Raw genomic sequence first — 18958 nt, forward strand, 5'->3', positions numbered from 1 at the left:
CTTTGTATCTAACATGAGTGAGGTCATCTAGTATTTATTTTTCTCTTTCTGACTTATCTTACTTAACATAACACCCTCCAAATCCAACAGTTCAAAAGAAAAGTGATTGGGGGCAGACAGCCTAATGACAGCAGACATGTTATGCAAAGATACTCTTATGCCTGAGGCTCCAGAAGTCCCAGGTTCAATCTCCCCACCACCATGAGCTAGATCTAATCAGTGTTCCTATAAAAAAATAAAAAAACCAAATAAACACCTGCTTTAAAAGAGAGAGAGAGAGACAGATATGATTATGAGAATTCACAGAAAAACTATGGAAGTTAAGATCTTTAAAAATTATCTAAGAGAGAGACTTCTGGAGGTGGGGCTACAAGCAGCAGCAGATCTCTTTCTCTTCTCTCCTCTCCTCTCCTCTCCTGGATCAACTAGGAATACCAAAGGAGACCACCTGGCACCGAAAATGAGACAGGACTGGAATGACCACAGGAACCCACCAGGTCACCGGTGAGTGCAAACACGTGTGGCTGGTGACAGAGAGGAGCCTAGGGAGAGATTAAGTGGCTGGTAACAGTCTGGCAGTTTGTCAGTTGAGACACCACCTCCAGTCTGTTCCACCAACAAGGGGACAGCTGAGGGGAGGAGAGGATTCTCCGGAGACTCACCAAGTGCAACTCTGGGTCCCTATTGCTACTGCCCTCAGAGTCTGGAGGGGCAGCAGGGAGGGACACCAGGGGACAGAGATCTAGCCAGGAAACTCAGGAGAAGACATATACCTCGGTGGCATTACGGTGGGGCTGTGAATGTCTCTTTGCATAACCACTGGAGTATCTCTGCCACACCCTGCTTTATCTCTTGATCAGGAGTCAGTGATTAAGCTAAGAAGCCTACTTGTAGTTTAAAAGCCCTCAGGCTCCCATAGCCTACAGGGAAGAAAAAGAAAAAGAGGCTTTTAAACCACTGAGCTCCAACTCAGGGATTAAAATACTATTGAAACAACTGTTAACTTCCAGAACTGTGAACTCTTTAATTACCTTACTTAGACACAAGTCAATCCAGGAAATAGTGATAAGTAATTTGAAAAGTACTGAGAGAGGGAACTCATAACATAATTTATAAAATGGTTAAACCAACAAGAAGAAATAATGGAGAAACAAACCAGGACAAGAGTCCAGCTAAAAGCCCTGCAAAGGGTGAAGCACAAAATAATGAGTTCAACATCCAAACACTAGCTAATGAAATAATCACAGGAGTGAGTAAAGAGTTTGAAAGAATTGTAATCACAAATACAGGAACAACAAATGAGAAGAAAACACTAATTATCTCAAGGTTATTAGAGAGTTGAAAGCTGAAATCGCTGAGCTAAGAACACAACTAGCTGAAGAAGCTAAAACAGTATCAGAACAGAGTAACAAAACAGATGAACTCCAGAAAACAGTAGAGGGCAGAGAGAATAGAATCAATGATGCTGAAGACAGAATTAGCAAGATCGAGGACGAATTAGAGACAATTAAAAAAGAAGTAAGAGATCTCAAAAAGAGATTAACAGATGCTGAAAACAACAACAGAGTCCTATGGGATGACTGCAAAAGAAACAATATACGCATTATTGGCTTACCAGAGGAAGAAAGAGAGGGAGAGGAAGAAAGCATTCTTCAGGTCATAATAGCTGAAAACTTCTCTAGTCTAGACAACATCAAAGACATAAAGATTCAAGAAGCCCAGAGGGTCCCAAACAGAATTAACCCAGACTTAAAGACACCAAAACACATCATACTTAGAATGGAAAGGAATAAGGATAAAGAAAGGATCCTGAAGGCTGCAAGAGAAAAACAAAGAGTCACCTGCAGAGGAAAACCCATAAGATTAGCAGCAGACTTCTCCACACAAACACTTCAGGCCAGAAGAGAATGGCAAGATATCTATCGAGTGCTCAATGAGAAAGGCTTTCAGCCAAGAATACTATATCCTGCTAGACTATCATTCAGACTAGAGAGAGGCATCAAAACGTTCTCAGACAAGCAACAGTTGAAGGAATCAACTATCACCAAGCCTGCCCTGAAAGAAGTTCTGAAAGGTCTCCTATAAACCACCATAAATAGGTCATATATCAGAACACTCTAAAATTCTATAAGAATGGTGTTAAAATATCTTCAATCTATGATATCAATATATGTCAATGGCCTGAATTCACCTATTAAAAGACACAGAGTAGGAAGATGGATCAGAAAATACAACCCAGCAATATGCTGTATAAAGGAAACCCAACTAACTCAATAAGAAAATCACAGACTCGAAGTGAAAGGATGGAAAACTATCATACAAGCCAATGGCCCACAAAAAAGGGCAGGAAAAGCTATTCTCATATCTGATATGATAGAATTTAAAATCAATAAAATTTAAAAGAATAGGGATGAACCTTAATGCACAGAGGATCAGTCAATCAAGAGGACTTAACAATTATTAACATCTATGCACCCAATGAGAAGCCATCTAAATACATCAAACGTCTACTGAAAGAGCTACAGCAATATAGTAACAGCAACACAGTCATAGTAGGGGACTTTAACACCCCACTATCTCAACTTGACAGATCATCCAGGTAGAAAATCAATAAAGATATGAGAGAGCTAAATTAAGAGATAGATAAACTAAAGCTATTAGACATTATCAGAATCATTCACCCTAGAAACTGGAATACACATTTTACTCAAATCCACATGGGTCATTCTCAAGGATAGACCATATGTTAGGCCACAAAAACAGCATCAGCAAATTCAAGAGCATTGAAATCATCACAAGCATCTTCTCAGACCACAGTGGAATTAAACTAACACTTAACAATCAACAAAAGACTAGTAATAGTACTAAAATGTGGAAGCTCAACAGTACACTTCTTAACTTCTGGGTCAAAACGGAAATCAAGGAAGAAATCAAAATGTTTTGAGAGTTCAATGAAAATGAAGACACAAGCTATCAAAATATTTGGGACACAGCTAAGGCAGTACTGAGAGGGAAGTTCATGGCTATACAAGCACACATTAGGAAACAAACAAACAAAAAAAAGCACAAATAAACAGCCTGATTGCACGTCTTAAAGACCTAGAAGAAGACGAACAAAGGAACCCTAAAGCAACCAGAAGGACAGAAATCATTAAAGTTAGGGCAGAAATAAATAACATTGAGAATAAGAAAACCATACAAAAGATCAATGAAAGTAAATGTTGGTTCTTCAAAAGAGTAAACAAAGTCAACAAACCTTTAGCCAGACTCACAAAACAAATAAGGGAGAAGACACAAATAAATCAGATACTAAATGAAAGAGGAGATATCACAACAGACACCGTAGAAATTCAACATATCATGTGAGCCTTCTATCAACAACTATATGCCACCAAGCTAGAGAACCGGGAAGAAATGGACGATTTCCTAGATACCTACCAACTTCCAAAACTAAGTAAAGTGGAAGTGGATAACATGAACAGGCCCATCACAGCTAATGAAATTGAAACAGTTATCAAAAATCTTCCCAAAAATAAAAGTCCTGGACCAGATGGTTTTATAAATGAATTCTACAAAACCTTCAAAGAAGAACTAGTACCTCTACTTTTAAAAGTCTTCCAGAAGATTCAAGACACTGGAATACTCCCTGCCAGCTTCTATGAAGCCAACATCACTCTGATACCAAAAGCAGACAGGGACACAACCAAAATAGAAAACTATAGACCAATATCTCTAATGAACATAGATGCTAAAATATTCAACAAAATTCTAGCCAAACAGATACAGCAGTATATTAAAAAGATTGTTCATCATGACCAAGTGCGGTTTATCACAGGCATGCAAGATTGGTTTAATATACGTAAATCAATCAATGTGATCCACCACATCAACAAAAGCAAGACCAAAACCCACATGGTCATATCAATAGATGCAGAGAAAGCCTTTGACAAAATACAACATCCCCTTATGATCAAAACACTACAAAAAATGGGAATAGATGGAAAATTCCTGAAGATAGTGGAGTCTATATATAGCAAACCCACAGCCAATATCATACTCAATGGCGAAAAACTGGAAGCATTTCCCCTCAGATCAGGTACTAGACAGGGCTGCCCACTATCACCATTACTATTCAACATAGTGTTGGAAGTTCTTGCCATAGCAATCAGGCAGGAGCAAGGAATTAAAGGGATATAGATTGGAAGAGAAGTCGTCAAACTCTCCCTATTTTCAGATGACATGATAGTATACACAGAAAAACCTAAGGAATCCAGCAAGAAGCTTTTGGAAATCATCAAGAAATACAGTAAGGTGTCAGGCCACAAAATTAACATTCAAAAGTCAGTGGCATTCCTCTATGCAAACACTAAGGTAGAAGAAGTTGAAATCCAGAAATCAATTCCTTTTACTATAGCAAGAAAAACAATAAAATATCTAGGAGTAAATCTAACCAAGGAAGTGAAAGACTTGTACATTGAAAATTATGAGTCACTACTCAAGGAAATTGAAAAAGACACAAAGAAGTGGAAAGATATTCCATGTTCATGGGTTGGAAGAATTAACATCACCAAAATGAATATACTACCAGAGCCATCTACAAATTTAATGCTATCCGGTTGTTAATGTTTTGGGGGCTCCAGCAGGCTAAATGTAGTCATTTAGTTAAAAAGAAAAGGGGGAATTGTTGTATGCTTTAAATTGGTTTGGTCTAGCTCTCCCCCTGCCAGAAAAATTGGTTTGGCCCCTGCTAGTTTCGCGGCCTGCTTGTCCCCGCCCCAAGGGAACCCCTACAGAGTTCCAGAGTTCTTGGCACCACTGGGTGAGGAGAAGGATGCAGGAGAGTTCTGTGTGGTGGTTAGTTTAAGGGTCTCTCTCTGCCACCAGAGGAGAAAGACAGGAGAGCACATGTTTGCCCACTCGTGAATAAAGATATACAGCTTCCCAGCCCAGCCATGTGTCCCCTAGTCTCTGTCTCTGTCTACCACAGCGACACTAGCCTGGCCAGCTGGCGTCTCCGAAACTTCAACAACAAATGGCACCCATGTGGACCTGACATGCGCATCTCTCAGATAAGTGAAGACAATCTGGCTACCTATTTACTATAGCCTTCTCTTCTGCTTGTGAAGAGATCTCCAAAGGCCTCTGCCCTTTCTTCACGAGACTGTTTCGCTGTTTCTGGAACATTTATCTCTGGACCACTCTGTGGTTTCTGCCCAATGCCAGCCCGCATGAGCCGGCTTTCCACCATGTGGCGTGGGACATTGGGCGCGGGCTCCTACATGCTGCTCGGCCGCTGGGAGCAGGGCAGCAGACATGGCAGGGCCATGGGGCAGGGCCACGGTGGCCTATCATGGCCGCCACCCCGGGGCACCTCGGCCCGTGCCTTCTGCACAGCTGGCCTGCCTGCCCTCGTGCTATGAAGTCTGGACAGATCCCAGACCACCCGGAGACCATGGGCTCCCTGCTGAAACTGGGCCCCCTGGCCGAGATCCTCAGCTCGGGTCTGAAGGCAGAAGAGCTAGAATACGCAGAGATTCGTGCAGAGATCACAACCTACAATTCCTAGAAGTGAAGTTGCCCAAGAGGCCACCGCTGGACAACACACTCCCCGAACGGCTAAGACAGTACAGATCTGAATTCATGTTTGAAATGACATGTCTTCGTAACAAAAGTTTCTCTCCTTGTGTATTGAAGACCATGTGTATGTGTGTTTAAAGTTTGGTAACATTAACTTTAAGGTTAAAAATATAACTTTAAGGCTATATTCTTACCAGACAGAGTTAAATGAACAAAGGTTTTCAACGTAATTCTCATAAAGATAAAATTAACTTACATTTAAAGTCTGAGGTAAAAATTAGTTTAAATATCAATATATTTTAACTAAGTTGGTCTTAAAAAAAAAAACCTGCGCACACCTAGGGTGTGTCTCCATCTTGAATGGGTGTAACGAAAGGTTAAATAGACTTGTTGTTATGTAAATCTCTCAATTACCTTCTCTATTAGAAATGGTAGATTACACAATGGCTATGCTAATGATTCTCATGCCTGAGGTTTTCTTTCCTTGATTCTTATGTCTACCTTTTCACATTCTATTGTTTAAACTTTAAACAACCTTAAAATCATTCTAAAAAAGACTTCTAATTGTAATAGAGTTATCAATTGTGATAAACTTCTAACCTGGTACAAGTAAATTGCAGCTGTCAAATTCTCTACAGAAAAGCAGAATTCCGATGGCTGACATTCCCCATCGAGACAGACGTACAACAATTCACCCCCTGGCAATTCTTTGGTGGACATCTGCTTTGGACTTCTATTGGACTCACTGGTACACCTCGCACACTTTACACAAAATTAGCGGCTTCCCTTTATGCTGCTGGGTTTTTCAAAGACTGACTGCAGCCATGCCTTGGGACTCTAGGCCTCACCCTCCCCCCATGCTAGAAAATGCCTATTGAGGCAAGCACGCCCCCCAGAGGCAGGAAATGTTTTTTTTAAGCTGATAAAGTTTTGCCAGAGGCAAAAAATGGCCCCCTCAGGCCTTCCCTTGGCAGCACACTGGTTCTTGTTACTTGCTTACATGTTTCTCCATGTTTGTGCCAGTTTCTTTTTTGAAAATGCCTGTACGATATAGGTTTCTGTTCACCCACACCCCTGATACTGTAGTCATTTAGTTAAAAAGAAAAGGGGGAATTGTTGTATGCTTTACATTGGTTTGGTCTAGCTCTCCCCCCGCCAGAAAAGTTGGTTTGCCCCCTGCTAGTTTCCCTGCTGCTTGTCCCCGCCCCAAGGGAACCCCTACAGAGTTCCAGAGTTCTTGGCACTGCTAGGTGAGGAGAAGGATGCAGGAGAGTTCTGTGTGGTGGTTAGTTTAAGGGTCTCTCTCTGCCGCCAGAGGAGAAAGACAGGAGAGCACATGTTTGTCCGCTCGTGTATAAAGATATACAGCTTCCCAGCACAGCCATGTGTCCCCTAGTCTCTGTCTCTGTCTACCACCGCGACGCTAGCCTGGCCAGCTGGAGCCTCCGAAACTTTAACAACACTATCCCCACCAAGATCCCAAGCACATTTTTTAGGAGAATAGAACAAATGCTACAAATGTTTATCTGGAACCAGAAAAGACCTAGAATTGCCAAAACAAGTTTGAGAAGAAAGAACAGAACTGGAGGCATCACATTCCCAGATCTCAAATTGTATTATAGGGCCATTGTCATCAAAACTGCTTGGTACTGGAACATGAATAGACACACTGACCAGTGGAATAGAATTGAAAGCCCAGAAGTGAGCCCCCACACCTATGCACATCTAATCTTTGACAAAGGGGCCCAGACTATTAAATGGGGGAAAGCAGAGTCTCTTCAACAAATGGTGTTGGAAACAATGGGTTGAAACATGCAGAAGAATGAAACTGAACCACTGTATTTCACCAAATACAAAAGTAAATTCCAAGTGGATCAAGGACTTGAATGTTAGACCAGAAACTATCAGATACTTAGAGGAAAATATTGGCAGAACTCTTTTCCACATACATTTTAAAGACATCTTCAATGAAATGAATCCAATTACAAAGAAGACTAAGGCAAGTATAAACCTATGGGACTACATCAAATTAAAAAGCTTCTTCACAGCAAAAGAAACCACTACCCAAACCAAGAGACCCCTCACAGAATGGGAGAAGATCTTTACATGCCATACATCATACAAGAGTTTAATAACCAACATATATAAAGAGCTTGCCAAACTCAACAACAAAACAACAAATAACCCCATCCAAAAATGGGGGGAGCACATGGACAGAATATTCACCACAGAAGAGATCTAAAAGGCCAAGAAACACATGAAAAAATGCTCCAAGTCTCTAAGTTTCAGAGAAATGCAAATAAAGACAACTATGAGATACCACTTCAGTCCTGTGAGTATGTCATACATCAGAAGAGGTAACAGCAGCAAATGCTGGAGAGGGTGTGGGGTCAAAGGAACCCTCCTACTCTGCTGGTGGGAATGTCAGTTGGTCCAACCTCTGTGGAGAACAGTCTGGAGAACTCTCAGAAGGCTAGAAATGGACCTACCCTATGACCCTGCAATTCCTCTCCTGGGGATATATCCTAAGGAACCCAACACATCCATCCAAAAAGATCTGTGTACACATATGTTCTTGGCAGCACAATTTGTAATAGCCAAAACCTGGAAGCAACCCAGGTGTCCAACAACAGACGAGTGGCTGAGCAAGTTATGGTATATATACACAATGGAATACTACTCAGCTGTAAAAAATGGTGCCTTCACTCTGTTCAGCCGATCTTGGATGGAACTTGAAAAATTCATGTTAAGTGAAATAAGTCAGAAACAGAAGGATGAATATGGGATGATCTCACTTTCAGGCAGAAGTTGAAAAACAAGATCAGAAAAACAAAACAAAACCAAGTAGAACTTGAAGTGGAATTGACATATCACACCAAAGTAAAAGATTCTGGGGTGGGGATGGGTCGGTGGGCAGAATACAGGTCCATGAAGGATGATAGAGGACCTAGTGGGGGTTGTATTGTTAAATGGGAAACTGGGGAATGTTATGCATGTACAAACTACTGTATTTACTGTTGAATGTAAAACATTAATTCCCCAATAAAGAAAAATAAATAAATAAATAAAAATAAATAAATGAATAATAAAAAAGTTCATATTTTAAGGAAGGGCAAATGATAGGGGAAGACCAAAGACTTCTGAACCACCTTTTCACCAGGACCAGAGGAACCTTGTTTAATTTTTGTTTTTCATTTTTTATTTATAAAAAGGAAACACAAAAAACATAGGATAAGAGGGGTACAACTCCACATGTTATTCTTTAAAAAATATTTTTATTTATTATTAGATAGAGACAGAGAGACACCTGCAGTGCTGCTTCACCACTCATGAGGCTTTTCCCCTTGCAGGTGGGGACTAGGTTCTTGAAGCTAGGTCCTTTTGCTCCTTGTACTGTGTGCACTTACCCAGGTGTCACCACTTGGTCTCAGGAATCTTGTTTTCATACAATCACAGAAAGGGATGAGAACCTGGAAAACACCAGAGGAAGCCAGGCACTGTTTCTTTCATCTGAGAGAGAGGAGGAAAAGAGGAAGAACACTCGGAAGTAGTAATAGGTATATGTGTGACTTAGAAGGGAAGTGAAGGCAGGACCGTAGGGGGGATCAGGCCGCAACATACCTGGTTAAGCGCACAGAGTGAGAAGCACTAGGACCTGCTCAAGGATCCTGGTTTGAGTCCCTGGCTCCCCACCTGCAGGGGGGGTGGCTTCACAAGCGGTGAAGCAGGTCTGCAGGTACCTATCTTTCTCTCCTCCTCTCTGTCTTCTCTCCTCTCTCGATTTCTCTCTGTCCTATCCAACAACAATAGCAGTAACAACAACAACAGCAGCAACAACGAGAGATAGAGAGAGAGAAAGGCCTCCAGGAGCAGTGGATTCCTAGTGCAGACACTGAGCCCCAACAATAACCCTGGAGGCAAACAAATATATATGCAGCCCATAACTGTGACCTTGGGAGAACTACGTCAGTTTCCAATGGAGGGAATGGGGACACAGAACTCTGATGGTGGGAACCATATGAAATTATACTCCTATTATCTTATAGTTCTGTAAATCGACATTAAATCACTAATAAAAATGCCAAATAAAATAAAATAGATATTGCACCAAAAAAAAAAAAGAGAGATGAAAGCAGAGAAAGAAAAAAAAGAGAGGACCTAGTGGGGGTTGTATTGTTATATGGGAAACTGGGGAATATTACGCATGTAGAAACTATTCTATTTACTGTTGAATGTAAAACATTAATTCCCCAATAAAGAAATTAACAAAAATAAAAAATATGAAATGCAAAAAAAAAGAAAGGATAAGTGGTATTGCTGAAAGTAAAATCTGGATGGAACATAAATGAAGTTATAAAAGAAATAAGCTGATTGTGAGAATGTTGACAATGACACCATTTGATAGACTCTAGATAATAAGCCAGAGAAAGTAAAGGTAGGCAAACTTATGAACATAGATTAGAAAAGTGGTGTGACAAAAAGTTCAAGTGAGGTGGAGGATAGAGAACTGTGGTGGTGGGTATGGTCTGAAACTGCATCCCTGTAATTTTATAATCTTGTAAACTACTATTAAATAACCAATAACACTTTCTAAAAAGAAAAAAAAAAGTATGAAGGTGTCTCAGAAAAAGTAGCCTTAGCAAAACAAAATAAAAATAAAACAAGCAAACCCAAAACCAAACATGAAAAGAACTCTTGAAGATATTTTTTATAAAATTCATAACTCAAACGACAAAATGCTGGAAGGAGACCCAAACTTGCAAAGGAATATAACAATTTGTTCTGACATTGAAAGGAATCTTGCTCTTTCTTGTGATATGATGAGGACACCAGTACAAATACTCTTCAAATTACTCTTGATAAGATTTTTTTTTTACAAAGAATTAAAACTTTATTTCCCAATATTTGCAATGCTTTGGAGTTGCATATAAACAGCAATTTAACTGTTTTTTCATTTCCCAGTATATGTATTTTTTAATTTTTTTGCCACCAGGGTTATCTTGTGGGTCAGTGCTTGCACTACAAATCCATGATCCCTGTGGCATTTTCCCTTTCTTTTGTATTAGACAGGGCAGAGAGAAATTAAGAGGGGAGGGAGAGAGGTCAGGAACTGCTTCAGCACTAATGAAATGTTCCCCCTGCAGGTGGGCTCGAACCCAGACCCTTCTACATGACAACCTATGCAATCAACTGGGTGCACCACAGCCCAGCCCCCTCCCAGTACACTTCTAATTAACAGTGAAAACTTTAACGTTTTGGCCATTTTGAGAAGACAGAACAAATGTACGTTAAAGTTCTTCTATTGAATATTTAGATCACTTTGAATGGTGTCAGCTTGTACAGTTTTAGATCCCACATATGCTGAATTTCCAGACTCTGAAGTAAAAAAGACAGCTGTCTCCCCATATCTGCAAACACGATCAATTTAATGCACCTGAGACATCTGGACCTGCCACAGAGCAGAATCAAACTATCTCCGCCTTTCCACTCTCCACTTTGGCCAAGAACATGCACTCATAGGTGCCTGCCTGTAAAACCCTTTAACCTGGAACCGACCCCTTGACCCAGCAATGTTCACTAGTGAGTCCCTTAACAGAAGCACCCCAAAGGGGCCGGGTGGTGGCACACCTGGTTGAGCACACATGTTACAATGCACAAGAACCTGGGTTCGAGCTCCCGTCCCCACCTGCAAGGAGAAAACTTCACGAGTGGTGAAGCAGGGCGGCAGGTGTCTCTCTCCCTCTCTATTTCTCCTGTCTACTCGATTTCTGGCTGTCTCTATCCAGTCAATAATGATTAAAAAAAAAAAAAGGTTGTGGGTGGAGGGGTAGGGCGGTAGCACAGTGGGTTAAGCGCAGGTGGTTCAAAGCACAAGGACCTGAGTAAGGATCCCTGTTCGAGCCCCGGGCTCCCCACCTACAGGGGGGTCGCCTCATAAGCGGTAAAGCAAGTGTCTATCTTTGTCTCCCCCTCTCTGTCTCCCCTCTTATCTCAATTTCTCTCTGTCTTATCCAACACCAACAGCAATGACAACAACAATAACAACAACAATAAGGGCAACAAAATGGGAAAAATAGCCTCCAGTAGTGGATTCGTAGTGCAAGCACCGAGCCCCAACAATAACCCTGGAAGCAAGTAAATAAATAAATAAATAAATAAATAATAAAAAAGCACTCCAACCGCTTCCATTGACACTTGGACCCCCCCCCCCCCCCCCCCGTTCCCCTACCCCTATCCCTACCAGTGCGCCCAGGATTTCCTGTTTCCCGCCCACGTGTCCAGCCTCACCCCTGTCAGGCTGAGTGAGGATCGCCCCCCCCCCCCGCCCCTGGCTTTCAGGTCCACGCACAAAAGGGGCTCCCACTGAACCCCCCAACTCTATTCAGCCATTATATCTAGCAGCAGGCGCGCGAGGGGGGGGGGGCTCGCCTGGACCCCCAAAGTGCCTCCATCCGCTGCCCCAGCTCCAGGCCGCTCCGAATGGGCTCAGGTGAGCGAATGGAGGTTCTCCTTTCCGGCGGGGTCTTGGTCTTGTATTTACACCTTCCTCGACCCCTTTCTTATTCACATAAGTAGATTTTAAAATTTTTATTTATTTATTTTTTACCAGAGCACTGCTCAGTTCTGGTTTATGGTGTAGCGGGGGATTGAACCTGAGACTTTGGAGCCTCTTTGCATAAGCTTTATGCTATCTATCCCCGCTCTAAATTGATATCTGTGTGTGTACGTGTGTGTGCCATCAAACTCGTCTTTTGGGGGGTTCTCTTCACGTAAGAAAACAATGACATTTCTTCCAGCCTGAGGGCTCGCAGTGTTGTTCGAACTTGAGGACAACTATTGGCGAATACTGTGTCCCCCCCCCCCCCCCCCGCAACCCACATGCACCCCGGGCGCGGCGCCTACCGAGCCTGAAGCGAGGGCCGGCTGAGGACCCCACAGGACCCCGCCTGGCGCGGGCACCGCCCCGGCCTGAGGTCGCCCGAGAGCCCAGGTCCCGCTCCAGCTCCCGCTCGGGCTCCAGCGTGTTTCCTCAGCGCGCCCGAGCCGCCCACAGCGCCCCCCTCAGGCGGGCGGCTGCCAGCACTCGCCTCCTCAGCCCAGCTCCCAGAACCCCGCGGTCCAGCGACCCCGAAACCCCCAGAACTACCCCATTTTGGACCTTACGTAGAATTTTGAGACCTGACCTTTCCTCATCCTCCTTAGCTACCCCAGCGCTCCCTATTCCCATCATTTCAGCGGAGATTTTACCTTTTGTCCCCCCTTCTATCCTCTCTCCCTTCCTTTATTATAGGGTAGAGACAGAAATTGAGAGGGGAGGGGGATATAGAGAGACAGAGAGACACCTGCAGCCCTGTTTCAACACTCGTGAAGCTTTCCCCCCCTGCAGGTGGGGACCGGGGGCTTGAACCTGGGTCCTTGAGAACTGAGCGGAGATTTTTTTTCTTTCAAGTGAGAATCTCACCCTATTAGTAGATAGTAAAATCGATCTAGCAACCAACATTAAGAAAAAAGGGGGGCAGGCGGTGGTGCACCTGGTTAAGTGCACACACGACAGGGTGCAAGGACCCGGGTTCAAGCCCTCGGGCCCCACCCGCAGGGGCAAAGCTTTGCGAATGGTGAAGCAGAGCTGCAGGTGCCTCTCACCTCCCTCCCTCTCTATCTCTCCCTCCCGTCTCGATTTCTCTCTGTCTCTACCCAATAATAAATAAAAATTTCAAAAGGAAATGACTCACAGTAAAAACTGTAAAAGTAAAATAGAATAATGCAATGCAGAAGAAGAATTTAGCTCCCGATTTAAAGATAAATATAGTGTAAGTATAATTGTAAAGCTCACTTCACTGATGTAATATGGATATGTGTACATAAGTGTGTGACTAGGTTGCAAGGAAAAGTAAACATATGATCTGTCACTAAAAAGTTTTAGGGCGAGGAGACAGCTCATGCCTTAACAAGTGGTGAGGACTTGAGTTTCAACCCCAGCTCCTTATGGACAGAACCTGGGGGACAAAAGGTGAAGCACTGCTGTGATGCCTGTACTCTCACTCTCGCTCTTGCTCTCTCTCTCTCTCTCTCTGAAGAGAGTAAAAAAATGACCCAGTGCAATCGAACTGCATATGCTTGAGATCTGGGAAAGAAAAGAGATTTTTTGAGAAATATCAAAGACAAAAAAAAAAAAAAAGCCAATATCTAAACCATGTCCAGAGAAGGACTATAAATCTGGACTCTAGCAGGTAGTGACTCAGAGGATGACTCTACTGTGTTGAGTTTATTGTGTTAGAAAGAAGATTTTTGAGAAGATTTTATTTCAATCTCAAACATCTATTTTTCCTTCTAGTCATTTGAATTTTATATTTCAATCATATTTTTATTTTCCATACTCAGCAAAATATCCAGCACATAGTAGGCATTCAATAACTATTGAATGAAATGCCAGAACGTGCATTTTAGAAAGATTAATTACCTAGTGGCAATCTGGAAGGAGAGATTTGGAAGCAGGCTGTTAAAAATAAAAATATTTGCATGGTCTAGTTTAGCAATAATAAAGTCCTGAATTATGAGCTATAATGAAAGGACAGATTTAAGTTATTTCTGAGGCAGAATTTATTGAAATTTGCGACTGCCTACATGTGGGTGTGTAGTCAGCCCATCACCCTCCCGAAATTCTCATATTCCACGTTCGAATAATCACTTTCCTCTGCGCATCAGGATAGAACATGACAAAATTGATCGTTATTCCTGAGGCTAGGCTATAAAACATATCTAGACTAATTCCGAGGTAGAACGCCCATTTACACCTGGATTAGCCCCGCCTCTATATGGGCGGGGCTCACCGAATCAACCCGCCTCCCATCAATTTCTACTGGCTGGAGGAGGAAAGTCGCCCAATCATTGGTCTCTTCTTCAAGGGGCGGAGTTGGATTGCGTTTGGTCTGGCAGTCGCAGCCAAAGCGGGTCGAGGAGATCCGAGAGGGGCCGAGGCTGTAGGGCTCGCGGCTCTGAGCTGAGGCTGCACGGTGAGCCCCACCCGGCGGCCAGGCGGAGCCAAAGATGCCGACCTCGGCGGTGGGGCCACGCCCGGACTCCGGGCCATCTCCGGTCTCGCCCCTACCGCTGCTGTTGCTGGCTGTGTTGAGCGGCCCAGTGGCCGGCCGCGTTCCCCGCTCGGTGCCTCGGACCTCGCTTTCTAGCTCCGGTAGGACGCGGGCAGCCTTGCGCGCTGCCCTCCCCGTGGCGCCCGGGCCCTGCCCGCAGGTGCCCGCACGGCTGCGCCCCCCCAGCTGCGCCCTGCGTCCCCGAGCCGGCCGGCGCCAGCACTACCTCCCCGGCCGGCCGAGCCTCGGCGGGTGCGGTTCCATCGCGCCCCGCTGCCAGGGCTTCGCGCCCCGCTCCCTGGCCACGCCCAGGCCCCGTCTTCTCTCCATGGTGGGAGAGTTACGCCTTTCGTTTAGCAGAAAAGAGATCCTGAGTCCCAGAGAGGGGACCGAGATTGCATGGACTCATCCATTTTGAAGCTCCTTCTTCCTTCTTCCCCTGTTCTCGCACATACCCCTCCCTGTGTCTTGCCGCCCATTCTGCTCCCAAACCTGTCGGTCTTTCTGTCCCAACCACCGGACTTACAATTACTAGCTCAGCATTTCCACGTGCCCAGCTGTCAGATACATACCCTGACCAGTACCTACAGCTTGCAAGCCATTTGCTCTATTCACAACCCTCGTGTTCCTACACCCCTTACCCAATATCTCTTGACTTCCCAACTCTCACACATCCCTTATCCGGTTCACCCTTTCCCTACGCTGCAGCCTTAACTGCTTGAGCATCCCTGAACCCCACATGTCATTCTCTATATTGAGTGTTAATTATGTTTAAACGATTTTTTAAAAAGTCTTAAGATGAAAAAAGAAAAAAAGGGAGAGTAGGAGATAGGTTTTTTTTTTTTTTTTCCCCCTCAGATGAGGTAGTGGAAGCCAGAAGAGGTCATTGAAATGATTCACACTTTAAAAGCTCTCTTCTGGGTTGAGTGTGAGTGTTGCCGTGGACCTTGTTTTCATCTCTGTGGGCACTGAGTTTCAGCACATTGGGTAGATAAGATCCCCAAGAATACAACCTGTTGGCAAAATCTCATAGTTGGGTAATGGTTATTTAGGGATCGCGTCTTCTGACCAGTGACATAAAGGAATGCTATGAACCCAGAAGACAAAACTGTGGTCAGAGCCTGGGGTTTTAGTTTGTACTGGCACAATAACCGTAACATAGATTTGAGGTTGCCAGGCTGGGTTGATGCCCAGGAATCTAGAGATGTGCTCATGTCTGAGTGAAGCAGAGCTGAGGATAGAGATGGAGGATGGGTTATTCAAAGCTTAAACTAAGCATGAGAGTAGGTGGGGCACAGAATAGATAGGAATATGGCTGTAGGAGGAAAGAGTGGGTGGGTCTCCATACATGAGCACATCCACGAATGGATGGCTGGTGGCCAGTCTGTCAGTTTTCAGGGTAGCTAAGCAGATGAAGGTGGTGGAACAGAGCTGAACTGGTGCAGGGATAGACAAAACTGCAGCTTAATAGAAGACTAAGTTCATGCTAACTTATTTACTACAATCTTACTTGTTTTAATAAATTTTGTTATTTATTGGATAGGAATAGAAATTGAAAGGGAAAGAGAGATAGAGAGAGACACCACTGCTTGTGAAGCTTCCCCCTGGAGGTGGGGACTAGGGTCTTTGCACACTGTAATATGCACACATGATCAGCCAGGTGTACCACTATCCAGCCCAATCTTAATTAAATTAAACTAAATAATTTTTTTTTAAACCAGAACACTGCTCAGCTCTGGCTTGTGGTGGGACCTCTGGTGCCTTACATATGAATGTCTTTCTCAGAGCCGTTATGCTATCTCTCCCATCCTTGTCATGATCTTTAAATAGATAAAAGTTTTGAATGTTGATATGAGGTTTAGATTTGACCAAAATAGGCAGTGGGTCCCTGAGAGTGGCTCAACAGAGAGAGTGTATGCCTTCCACGTGTGAAGACCTAGCGTTGATCCCTGGCACCATGTTAGAGCACCAAAGGCAGATAGGAGTAGAAGGTGTGGATGTGGTCTTTCTCCCTCTCATTCGTTCCTTCTTTAACACACCCTCAAATAGAAAGTAAAAATTGGTTTGGGATGTGATTGCTCATACATGAAACTCTGGGTTTGATCCCTGAGGCTCCATTAAAAAAGTGAGAGAAAGGAAGAAAGGATTAATTTGTGTAACATGCAACAAGTGCCAGGGGCTTCCATCTATATGATCTCATTTACTTCTCCCAGTCATCTTGGATGGTGTCAAAGTGATTCTCAAAGAGGGCAAGTGGCTTACTCAAGACCATACAGCTGGTCATGTAGACTCAGAAAGGGTCACATTTAGACTCAGGCTGATTCATTTCCAAAGCACATAAACCCTTGTCCACTATATTTCCTGCCTCTCTTAGTGGAATAGGGTGTGGTCAGGGTGGTAGGAGAGAAGTGGTGTCCTGATGTACTGGTAAAAAGAATGAGTCCTGTTTGTTTGCCTTTTAAGTAAGAAAAAAAAAGTTACTATTAAGTAATTATTTTTTAAAAAATGAAAATTTAGAGAGGAAAATGATTTTTTCCTATTTTTTTTTAAAAATTACTTATTGGGGCTGACACCTGATTGGGTGAACATGTTGCCATACACAAGGACCTGGGTTTGAGTGTTGAAGCAGTATGGCAGGTATCTCTCTGTCTCTCTCCCTTCTCTGTTACCCCCTCCCCTCTCAGTCTCTGGTTGTCTCTAGCCAATAAGTAAATAAAGATATAAAAAAGTTTAAAAAATTATTTATTTATTTATTAGAAAGGCAGGAGGAGGGAGGGGCCAGGCGGTGGCGCACCTGGTTAAGTGCACATAGTACAACAAAGCTCAAGGATCTGCGCAATGATCCTGGTTCGAGCCCCCGGTGCCCCACCTGCAGAGGGGTCACTTCACAAGCGGTGAAGCAGGTCTGAAGGTGTCTTTCTCTTTATCTTCCCTCATCCCTCTCAATTTTTCTTTCTCCTAGCCAAAAAAAAAAAAAAAAAAAAAAAACCCAATAAAAAAACACAAAAAAACATGGCCACAGAAACAGTGGATTCATAATGCAGGCATGGAGCCCCAGCAATAACTGTGGAGGAACAACAACAAAAAAGTAGGCTGAGAGAAAGAACCAGATGGTACACGTGCTGTTGGGGATTGAATTCAGGACCTCATGCTTGAGAGGCTAATGCCACCTCGCAGACCACAAGAGAAAAAATTTTGTAACCTTCTAATATTATTTTTCAATGAAACTTCTATGAATAGAAATGACAGATTTAATATTTGTATTGTTATCTTAATAAAGGGTTGTTTTTACTAGAAGAAGCATTCTTGACTAGATGGTATTAAATAGTCTGATCTTTAGGGAGTCAGGCGGTAGTGCAGCGGCTAAGCGCAGGTGGCGCAAAGCACAAGGACTGGCATAAGGATCCCGGTTCAAACCCTGGCTCCCCACCTGCAGGGGAGTCGCTTCACAGGCGGTGAAGCAGGTCTGCAGGTGTCTGTCTTTCTCTCCTCCTCTCTGTCTTCGCCTCCCTCCCTCCATTTCTCTCTGTCCTATCCAACAACGACAACAACAATAATAACTACAACAATAAAACAACAAGGGCAACAAAAGGGAATAAATAAAATAAATATTAAAAAAAATTAAAAAAAATAAATAGTCTGATCTTTAAAAAAAAAAATCCTGATCTTAATCAGTATCTGGGAAGAAGTTTGATGGTTGGCCTGTTGAGATTCTTTTTTTTTTTTTTCCCTTCCCCCCTTTCATAAATGCTTCCCGGAAAGAAGAAAACAAAAATTTGGCCCTTTGACTTGGTCCTCATGGATCTAACCCTAATGAATCAATGACTGATCTCTTTCTCCCTCTTTCTCTCTCTTCCAGAGGCTGACTCCTACCTCGCCCGGTTCACCATCCCACAGACGTACAATTACTCTGTTCTCCTTGTGGATCCTGCAACCCATACACTTTATGTTGGAGCCCGGGACACCATCTTTGCTTTGTCTCTGCCCTTCTCAGGGGCAAGACCACATAGGGTGAGAGGAGAGAGTGAGGAGTACACTGGACCCCAAAACACGTTGTTAGATTCATAGCTTGATGGGACATGGCAGTGGGTGGGGGTGGCGCTCATCATTGCAAAGAGGTAATGTAGTAGTGGTAGTGTGGGATAATTAATTTCACTATCTCAGCTGAGGGTGATGGGAGGCTTTGGCAATTGGGAGGAGGCCAAAGTGTCCAGGTTTCAAGGTGCCTGTGAGCAGAAGAATCATTAGATTCCATTACTCTAGGTCAATAGCTTTCAAACTTTTTTGAC

General features: G+C 43.4%; 2 protein-coding genes across 11 annotated transcripts in view; one reads left to right on the plus strand and one right to left on the minus strand.

The window, feature by feature from the left end:
* M1AP (meiosis 1 associated protein) overlaps window positions 1-12501 on the minus strand; it is a 130194-nt gene extending 117693 nt beyond the window's left edge. For 3 of the 4 annotated variants that reach the window (XM_060187566.1, XM_060187565.1, XM_060187563.1), the window contains exon 1: window positions 8885-9042. The gene's annotated coding sequence lies outside the window, so the exon portion shown is untranslated. Of the gene's footprint in view, window positions 1-8884; window positions 9043-12480 lie in introns of those variants that run through there. The other variant, XM_060187564.1, reaches the window with a different exon arrangement.
* Window positions 12502-14474: 1973 nt separating this feature from the next.
* SEMA4F (ssemaphorin 4F) overlaps window positions 14475-18958 on the plus strand; it is a 33524-nt gene continuing 29040 nt past the window's right edge. For 4 of the 7 annotated variants that reach the window (XM_060187569.1, XM_060187568.1, XM_060187570.1 and 1 more), the window contains exons 1-2: window positions 14475-14770; window positions 18529-18680. In XM_060187569.1, the coding sequence (XP_060043552.1) occupies window positions 14626-14770; window positions 18529-18680 (297 nt within the window). In that variant the 5' untranslated portion in view covers window positions 14475-14625. Of the gene's footprint in view, window positions 14771-18528; window positions 18788-18958 lie in introns of those variants that run through there. The other 3 variants (XM_060187573.1, XM_060187574.1, XM_060187572.1) reach the window with 2 other exon arrangements.

The sequence above is a fragment of the Erinaceus europaeus genome, chromosome 3 (assembly GCF_950295315.1).
Source record: "Erinaceus europaeus chromosome 3, mEriEur2.1, whole genome shotgun sequence".
Classification (NCBI taxonomy): Eukaryota; Metazoa; Chordata; class Mammalia; order Eulipotyphla; family Erinaceidae; genus Erinaceus; species Erinaceus europaeus.